Genomic DNA, 10,409 nt, shown 5'->3' with positions numbered 1-10,409 from the left:
CCCTTTCATTCTTCGATTATTACTACCCTGTTTCTTAATTTTTCCTTGTTATTGTATACTGTAGATGGAAGAAAGAACAAGACACTGTCGATTCACGAGGAAAGTCACAGCTAAATTAAATATCTTTACTAACAGCAGTAAAGAACAACAAGCAATTATTCTGATTCATAGTGTTTGAGGAGCATTTTTAAAAAGTAAAAAATGGCTGAATTAAGGAGTACAGATCTGCACTAAATGCAAAAATAAAAGGCTACAGTAGCCATCATTTTATTGGTGAGCTATTTTAAATGTCTGTATATACAATATACAGTATATGGCTGCTGTGAGGTAACAGTGTGGTGCACACTGAAAGTGTGTGGGTGTCTTCATACTGTAGCTTCATGTGTGTGAGCATGTGAGGAGGGGGATGCAGCTGCCATGGCAACGGGTGCTGTGTATGGAATATAGCAGCCAGTCGCAGGCAGCCAGCAAAATATCTATCCTTCCTTTATCATTTCAACTACACTTTTCTAGTAACATACTCTCTCTACAGACCAGACATATAAACACATTTGTGTTGCAGAACAATCATCATTTGAAGCAAACACACACATCCAGGATGGCGACCATCACCTGCACACGGTTTACAGAGGAATATCAGCTGTTTGAAGAACTAGGAAAGTAAGTAATAATTTTCATGTGTTCTGTCATTAGATTTAATTTTTTTTTCTTAGTTTATTTTTACACAGTTTTTTAAAGATGATATCAAAATATCAGGATGTTATTTAAATAAATAAATGTTTATTTATTTCCTGATGTAATTAACTAAATATAATCAGACTGTAAATTATAGATAAGCAAGTGTTTACTAACTTTGTTAAAATGTATGTGATGTAAGGTTCACGGCAGGATATAAAGAGTGATTCATGAGAACTTTAAACATCAGGACAGATCTACATTGACATGATTTTATGCTTAGAAATAAACTGGTAGCTGGTAACAAACTGACTGGATTATGTAAATGCTCAAAACAAGAATTTTGCAGGAATGTGGATTTTATCTTTGAAGTATTTGTTCATTTAAACATGGAATGGAATAATATGGTCGTACAGAACACGAAATGAATAATTTATTTACAGTTATATTTTTGCACCACAAGATAATATGAAATAAAACGATCTAGATTACATCTCATTAATGTTGGTAAGTAAAATTGTCAAGATGATGGTTATACGTGTAAAAATGTACACAAACCAGTATACCAGTAATATCTAGGCAGTTTTTAAAAAATCTTTTCTTTTGCCATCCGCCCACTTTGCACTACACAATTTTTTTCTGTGGAATCGCAGTGCATACTTTGTTTGCTTGATTTAAGAGCATGTAACACTTCTACAAAGATGGGTATCTAACTCAATCTGGCCTTGTGCCCACTGCAGTACTCCCACACACACCACTTTTACTGCACACACACACTACTTTTTCTGTTTGTGGGCAGCCAAACTGCTTACATAATTGCATTTGTGGGTGGCAATTCGATATCGGCACTGAGAAATTGCGCAATTCAATATATTAAATCTGGTTCTTTTCTTAGTGGTTATATTTGCAAGGCCGTACTCTACTTTAATGTTAAACATATAGACTTGTTTTTTTGTGTGTATTTTTCTGGTTATTAGGGGAGCCTTTTCTGTGGTTCGAAGATGTGTGAAAGTTCTTTCAGGGCAAGAGTTCGCTGCGAAGATCATCAATACAAAGAAGCTGTCAACTAGGGGTAGGTGAATGTCTTAGTCCTACATACAGTTCAAATGCAATAATGCTTTTTGACAATTTTCCACATTGATTCACATGAACATGAATAGACTCAAAACCATATCTATAGTTAATCCTTCACCTATCAATAATAACTCTAAAGCCAAGTGACCAGTTTACAAAATATGTGACTTATTTGCCTTGACTGGAATGACACAAACATGATGTGCCATTCGCAAAGTTTAGAAATGAATTTATGAATTTATATATTTACGAGAGCTCCATGACCTCAAGAAGTGCTCTAGCGACAGATGCTAGGGACTGTGGCCTTTAGCTTCCTTGTTAGAGTGCCTGCTTCCCATGCTGGACCAATTGGTATGTCACTCCTCCTAAGCACATAGGTCCTAAGCACATAAGGGTCCTAAGCACATAGGTTTAGGCGCACTTAAAAAGGCACTTAAAAAGAAAACGGTGCTTTTCTTTTCTTTTTTTCTTATAGTTTTTCTTTTTAAAAACTATATGTTTTGAATTTGTATATATTTAGAATGGTGGATATAGAATGCACTGCGTTGCGTGTTGCTTGCTTACTTTGCTCAAAAGCATGATGCATATACATGTCATAATAATAAGGAACTATACTTCTAACCACAGCTCTAGATCTGTAGTTCCAACCACGCAACTTTGCAATGCTGCTTGCGATTAATTGTTTGATGGTTTCGGGACACACTTGAATCGTTGAACTATGCTGGAACGCCAGAACTTGCGACCATGGTTGGCTAAAGATGCTTTTGGGAAACGCACCTTAAACTATAGTTTAACCTTTAATCAGCATTTCTACATTTAATAAAGTCTTTCCAGAATGTCAAAAAACAAAGTAACTCAACTGTAATGTGGAAGACTGAGAGAATGCCTATACACATGAACTCTTTATACTTGATACTTGACATAACAGGCTTTGACATAATCTTGTGTGTTTTTGTTCATTCAAGGACGAAATGCCTTGTTCTTAATGTGTTTGTCGTGTTGTATCACACAACACGACAAACCACATCCAGTGTGTGCAAATCCAAATTTCTAATTATAATGGGTTCTATTGTCCTATGCATTGCATCGCTCCACGACGCATCCGGTGTTGACAGGGTGAGAGTCTGTCTATCTATAGACAGTTTCAATAGCAACAACATAAATACACATTACTGCACATCCATGCTTTTTTTGGCTCAAAGAATAGAGTCCATGTTGTGTAAAATACTTCTAATAGCAAGCAAAATAAATTCATGTGGGCAGCCTCTGCAACACATAGAGGGGCGTGTGGTGGGGGCTGCTCTTGGCGAAAAAGTCAAGGGCCACTTTTTTTAGTCTCAGTCCGCCCCTGAGAAGAATGTTACTTAGCTATACTTAAATGCGACAGTTACTAGGCCCCTTTAACAAATAGTTTATTAAATACAATCAATATACAATTAAACATTATTATAAATTCATATAATTATAAATTGTTATATTGCTAGCCACTTGCCAAACCGATAAAAAAACCGACCGGATGTATGACATAAGCCATATTCGTAGTGTATCGCATACGGCTTACGTCATACGTTTGAGTCGGCAGTCAGCCTTCAGCTGGAACTCGACTCTCTAAAACGTATCAATCTGCTTCAGAACATGTGTTGACCCCTTGGAGGCGTATGGATTAGTTTTATGATGGATATATCATTACCAATCTATTACCAAGTTATTGTCACGGTTCCCTCTCGTTTCCCGTGTTTTCCCCACAGACCACGTTTCCCACTATCCTCTACACTCCCTCACCTGTCATCTCCAGCTTCCCTGACTCCAGCATCATGGCCTCTCAGACCATCTCCAAGGCCTCCCGAACTCCCGTGCCAGTAGCATTGTCCTGGAGGCTTCCCCAGTCAATGAAATTCAAATTAATTTTATGCTTGCAGCAATTCAGTTTAACAACTCAATTCAATAACTTTTGAAGTAACTTTGAAGACTTTTTTAGACTTAACGTATAGTCTAAAATAGTGTCAAATGACAAACTGTTGATTTCAACCAGTGTTTTTATTATTATTATTAGTGATGCACTAAAAAATATTATTAGTGAGGCACCTCGGCTAGCCACCTGAGGGCAACATTTTGCGAAGAGACACACAAGTGGAGGGTGTAACAAACACTGGGCTGGTAATCCTCATCATTGGGCATGGTGTAATCCTTGTCTGCCGGGCTCTGTGGCCACCATACCTGTCAACACTCCCTTTTTGGCCGTGGAGCAGAGGCGACCTGGGCAGTGGCGGGCCTGGGCCGTGGAGCAGAGGCGGACCAGGGCCGTGGAGCAGAGGCGGACCAGGGCCGTGGAGCAGAGCCAGAGGCGGAGCTGATGGAACTGGAGGCAGCGGCCACGGTGGAGTCATCAGCTTAGTGGCGACCAGAGCAGGAAGAGGCAGAGCTGACCGAGTTGAAGGCGGCCATTGTGGTGGTAGCAGAGCAGAGGGCGACGACCAGAGCAGAGGCAGAGCAGGTGGAGTTGACTGATGATCAGATGGCACCGATGAAGCAGATAGTGGTCTGGACGGAATAGTTGTAGTTCCTGGTAGTTTAGGCAGAACGCACTGGGCTGGTATGGGCTCAGGAACGAGTTCATGAACTAGACTTTACTCAGGAACGGACTCTAGGGCATGACTAGATTCAGGAACAAACTAATGGACTGAACGGATTCATGGATTGGACTTTGTTCATGTACAGGGTCTTGGACTTGACTAGGCTTTGGAGCGAATTCGCAGATTTGACTAGATTCAGGAACAGATTCATGGAATTGACGAGGCTCAGGAATGGATTTCTTAATGGTAGGAGGCTCTGGCATGGCTTTCATAACAGCAGAAGGCTCTGGCGTGGCGGCCATTTTGCGAGCAGACTCTGGACTGGCGGCAAGAGTTTTGAGATCTTAGAGAGCGTGATGGCTTGTAATAAGATAGACGCTCTTTTATGTAGGTAGGGGCTAAACCATTTAGGGCTTTATAAGTAATTAAAAGAACTTTAAAGTCAATACGATACTTAATGGGTAACCAGTGAAGGGATGGTAAAATTGGGGTTATGTGATCGTACTTTTTGGACCTGGTTAGAGCTCTGGCAGCTGCATTCTGAACTAACTGTAGTTTGTTTATTGATGATGCAGGACAACCACTAAGTAGTGCATTACAGTAGTCAAGTCTTGAGGTCACAAATGCATGAATAAGCTTCTCTGCGTCAGCCACACATAAAATATTTCATAATTTGGCAACATTTCTAAGGTGGAAGAAGGCTGTTTTTGTGACATTTGAGATGTGATTTCCAAATGACAGGTTGCGGTCTAATATAACACCTAGGTCTTTAACAGTATTTGTTGGAGTAACAGTGTAGCCTTCAATTTGTAGGTTATAATCCAAAATATTCTGTTTACGTGTCTTTGGTCCGATAAGTAATATTTCTGTTTTATTAGAGTTTAAAAGAAGGAAATTACTAGTCATCCAATGTTTTATATCTTCGATGTACAATTTGGATAACTGTAAGGAATCATCTGGTACTGATGAGCTGAGTATCATCTGCATAACAATGGAAGCTAATTCCATGTTTTCTAATAATGTAGAGTAAAGTAGTGGACACTACTTTTTCTAGTATTTTAAGGGAGATTTGAAATCGGTCTATAGCTTCCTAGTTCATTTGGGTCTAAGTTTGGTATCTTGATATGAGGCTTAAAGGTGGGGTGGTTGATTTGGAATGGTGCTAACTTTAGCCTGCTAGCACTGAAATTATAATCCCACCCTCTATGCGATTCGCCATCCAAAGCCACGCCTCCTCTAAACACATGAATGTATTTCATAAATCCGTGTAACGAATTACAAACTAAATCCATTAAGTTCTTCTCGAAGCATGTACATACATGTCCAAAAGAAAGAGAGCAACCATGGTATCATCTTTCAGACCCTTTGCGTGCCTGAGCTGTCTCCATCATTTCAAAGCTGAATTGATGTTAATTCGAGTTTTTCCTCTTTCGTGATCTAGACGTTTTTTCGTCACTGCTTTCAGTGGTGCTATTGTACCATGGTGCTACGTTTTTCTCATTAATCTTTTTTGACTTCATAGGTGCAACAGCTTCTAATGTGTTAGAGAAAAAGTGCCCATGTTGCTGGTCATGTCATCGAGCGATTCTGTATTTATTGGTAAGGTTATTAAAGGAGTCAGATCTGGCAAGCTCTTTGCGAAACTATCTTTAGTAGTCAAGGTAATTGTTCTACCCTGTTGATAACAAATTATACGGCTGATTTCTGCAGTGCGCAGTGTTGTAACTTTAATTTTTTTGCTTATAGTCAATATGTCTCATGTACAGCTGCTTTGTAACAATGAAAATAGTAAAAAGCGCTATATAAATAAAGTTGAGTTGAGTTGAGATCGGCTCCGTGAGATATAATGAAGTCTAGTATGATTAAATCGATGAGTGGGTCTATTGATGTGTTGTGTTACTCCAAAAGAGTGTAGTAGCTCTGTAAACGCCACTGCTAGTGCATCATTAGCACTATCTACGTGGATATTAAAATCTCCGACAATCAGTACTTTATCAACGTTAACCACTAGGTCCGAGGGCCCAGGGGGTCTATACACAGTAGCCAGTGTAAAAGAAAGCAATGGTTTTTTACTTTTCTTTGGAACAATTATGTTCAACGCAAGCACTTCAAATGATTTAAATTTATGCTCCGTTCTCTGAGTTACAGTGAGAAAGTCTCTAAGGATTGTTGCTACACCACCACATCGACCAACCGGACGTGGCTCATGCATATAACAGTAGCTTGGTGGGGTAAACTCATTTAGACCGAAAAAATTATTTGGTTTAAGCCAGGTTTCGGTAAGGCAGAGTATATCAAAACTGTCCAAACTACAATAACTGCCTTTGAATTTAGTTATCTAATATTAAGTAGCCTGAACTTTATGAGTTAGTTTTGCTCGTTTATTACATTGTCTTCAGGTTTAATCATGATAAGGTTTTTTCTCTGACTTTTACCGAAATTATTATTTTGTTTTATTATTTGGGGGACAGACACAGTCTCTATGTATTTGGAAAAAAAGTTTTGGTTAAAGTTTTGACTTACTAGTCAAATGGTGCATTGTGTCTTTGAGATGTTGTCAGACAGAAGATCCACTCCGATGCTGCTGGAGTGCAAGCCGTCGGGGCGAAAAAGCCTAGGTCGCTCCCAGAACCGATCAAAGTTATTAACAAAGAGCAGCTTCAGTTCAATACACCATGACATTAACCATTTATTAAGCTCAAATATTCTACTGAACCTTTCATTCCCTCGTCGGTGGGTAGGAAGCGGCTCTGATGCGATGATTCTCGCCGTGGGTGATGCGTTGCGTACCATCTCTATCAGACTCCTGAAGTCCCTCTTCAGGATCTCAGGCTGCCGCATCCTGACGTCTTTCACCCCCATGTACAGCACGACAGCTCTGACGTTAGCGTCGTCCTTCAGGATCACAGGTACCTGCGCAGAGACATCAAGAACACCGGCGCCAGGAAAACAATGAGTGCGCACCTTACCTTGAGTGGAGAAAGCGCGTGCGTTCTGGACAATTGAGTCACCGATGACCACAGCATTGCATTCGGTCTCGCAGAGGGCGGCAAAGCGGTTCCTGGTTGGGATCTCGAAGACCGGTGGTGGCAGTGAGGGAGAGGTCATCGCTCCGGTCCCGGCTTGCGCCTTTCGCCATGGTTGTGCCGGTGCAGGAGTAAAGTTCTTTTGGGCTCGTCGTGTTCTCGAAGCCTGGGCTCTGTGCAAAGAAATACGCGGAATAGGAGTGGTAGAAGTATTCCAATCGCGTCGAAAACTTACCGTGGCTTTGCGAGCATCAGCCCGGGATGTTTCCAGTGCCGTTTTACGTTCTTGCAGCCGTGCCTGCTTCTCTTGTAATTCCTGGATCTGCTTCTCCACAGCCTCCAGTTCCGACTGAAGTGCGAACGCTTTCTCATCTGCACTCAGAGGTACACATGTCTGAAAAATTAGCCATTAGTAATGTAATAATGAGAACAGTGAGTTAAGCAGTAAGGGCAATATTCAGTAAGTAAAGGCTGGTAATGCTAACAGCCTGAGGGCTAATAACAAATGGTCGTATAAAAATAATTTATCTGTGCGTTTTATGACGATTTTGGTATGGGATACACTTAAGGATAAGTTTTACCCTCGGTGAAATAACAATTTAAAACATAAATCTTAAAGGCGCAGTTCTTGATTAACAGCGGCCACTAGCGTTGTATTATAGATCTGCCACGAATCGCTCAGACCAAATACGACGGTGGCCACCACAGTACAAAAAGATGTCGTTCTCATGTTGACGCAGGGAAGAGATTTTGCGGGCATTAGAAGGACTGTTCAAAGAGCGATGTCTTATGTATTACATAATATAAAAGGTTTGTGGATTTTAAGTTTAAAAAGAAGGATAAAAGTCAGGCAGGAGCAACGACCTGTGTTAATATTATTACACAAGACTTTCCAGCAGAGACGCGTTAAGACCTGCGGTACTAAGGGTTTTAGCAGAGATACTCACAGATATCTATGGAGATACTTTCCAGCAGACAGACGTTGGAGAGAAAGATCGTCTAAAAATCAGACGCGGAGACGCGGATGGAAGAAAGGCATCGAAACTCTCAACATTTCCTGACCTGACCTGAGATGTTCTATTTGATTGACAGGGAAAGCTGTGCGCAAACAGAAACACATACGCGCACACACACACACACACGCACGCACACACACACACACACATATATTAATTTATTTTTAAAAATCCCAGAAAAAAGGTCACTTTCTCTCGAGGAAGAAAAAGGGCCTGGGCTCAAGCCCACAAAGCCCCCCCCCTCTGCACGTGCCTGTGTAAGAGTGTATTGACAAAGTCAGTAAACTGGGCTAGAGGTGAGTATGGGGCTTCCTCAGGTAAATTTACATTTATTTCATGATCAAGGCCACTCCAAAAACATTCTTAAACCATATCCTCATTGTAAGCCACGAATTGGCTATACCACAGGAATTCATCTATATAATCTGTTCTGTCTGAAAAGACGACTCGTTTTTAACTTTCCTTTCTTCAACAACAGCAGCAACAACAACTTTTTTATTTCCTCAACTACGTTAAAGCGTCAACGTCACTTCCTATTTACCATATCTCTTAAAGTGACCGACGTTCATTCTTTTATAACATAACAACCACATACTTTAATCAAACATCAGATTATTAGTCATGCAACATTACCCCTCCCTCCCAGTGAACTCAACTCAACTTTATTTATATAGCGCTTTTTACAGTTTTCATTGTTACAGAGCAGCTGTTCATGAGACTTATTGACTACAAGCAAAACAATCAAAGTTATACCTGTAAAACAAGAAAAAGGTGAAAACTCAGAAGACAGACATATCCACATAAAAAACACTCCACCAGTGACCAGAAGGTTGCCGGTTCGATTCCCAGGGCCAGCGGGTAACGACTCAGGAGCCCTTGAGCAAGGCACCTTACCCCTTCTTGCTCCCCGGGCGCTGCAGTGAAAGCTGCCCACTGCTCCGGATGTACGTGTGTTCACCACCTGCTGTGCGTGTATTCACTACTCTCTGGATGGGTTAAATGCAGAGGTCATATTTTGGGTATGAGTCACCATATTTGACTAATAGGTCACTTTCACTAAATAAAAATAAGTAAACTTACTAATAAGGTAAATTATAGTTTTAAGATTATCATTAATAATCTAATAGCGTTTGAAATTTTGTAGTGAAGACGTGTCAAGTCATCACTTCCCATTCACCACTCCACTTACCATCAGGTCTGGGCATGAACTGCATCCTGCTCGCTGTGGTAACCTTGGAACAATGAGACAAGACTGGCTGAGAGTAGAGTACTGTTCTGCACTCTTTGATGCAACAAGTACATCAGTACCTGGTTCCAGTTGATCTAACTAATGCAGCCTAAACCCTCAGAGGATTTATATTATGGAAGTGTAGTGTATGCAAGATTAAAAAGATGCGTCTTTAGTCTAGATTTAAAATGACAGAGTGTGTCTGCCTCCCGGACAGTGCAGGGAAGACTATTCCAAAGTTTAGGCACTAGATAGGAAAATTCTGATTGATTTTGAAATTCTAGGTATTACCAACTGACAGGATGCCTGAGAGCGTAATGCACGTGAAGGACTGTAAGACAAGAAGAGTTCAATCAAGTACTGAGGAGCTAAACCATGTAGGGCTTTATAGGTAATAAGCATGATTTTAAAGTTAACGCGATGCTTTATAGGTAACCAGTGCAAGGTTGACAGAACCGGGCTAATATGTTCATACTTTTTGTACGTGTAAGTACTCGAGCTGCCGCGTTTTGGACCAGTTGGAGTTTTTGTAATAAGCCTGCAGGGCAACCACCTAACAGTGCATTACAGTAATCTAGTCTTGATGTCATGAATGCATGAATTAACTTCTCTGCCTCTGACATTGACAGCATATGACGTAGCTTAGATATATTCTTAAAATGGAAAAATGCAATTTTAAAGGTGTTGGCGACGTGGCTCTCAAATGACAGATTACTATCGAATAGAACGCCAAGATTCTTTGCTGACGACGAGGGTTTTATGGAACACCCTTCAATTGTTGCGCAGTATTCTTGGTTGTTACGTATGCCGGTTTTCA

General features: G+C 40.6%; 1 protein-coding gene across 1 annotated transcript in view; it reads left to right on the top strand.

Annotated features, from left to right (window-relative positions):
* The first annotated feature begins 404 nt into the window (after positions 1-404).
* LOC130550120 (calcium/calmodulin-dependent protein kinase type II subunit alpha-like) overlaps positions 405-10,409 on the top strand; it is a 105,074-nt gene continuing 95,069 nt past the window's right edge. Inside the window, exons 1-2 of the mRNA XM_057327499.1 lie at positions 405-660; positions 1,653-1,747. Coding sequence (XP_057183482.1) covers positions 407-660; positions 1,653-1,747 — 349 coding nt within the window. The 5' untranslated portion in view covers positions 405-406. The remainder of the gene's footprint in view (positions 661-1,652; positions 1,748-10,409) is intronic.

Source organism: Triplophysa rosa, unplaced genomic scaffold (genome assembly GCF_024868665.1).
Source record: "Triplophysa rosa unplaced genomic scaffold, Trosa_1v2 scaffold23_ERROPOS4800000, whole genome shotgun sequence".
Lineage (NCBI taxonomy): Eukaryota > Metazoa > Chordata > Actinopteri > Cypriniformes > Nemacheilidae > Triplophysa > Triplophysa rosa.
This window is presented reverse-complemented; position numbering and strand designations above follow the sequence as displayed.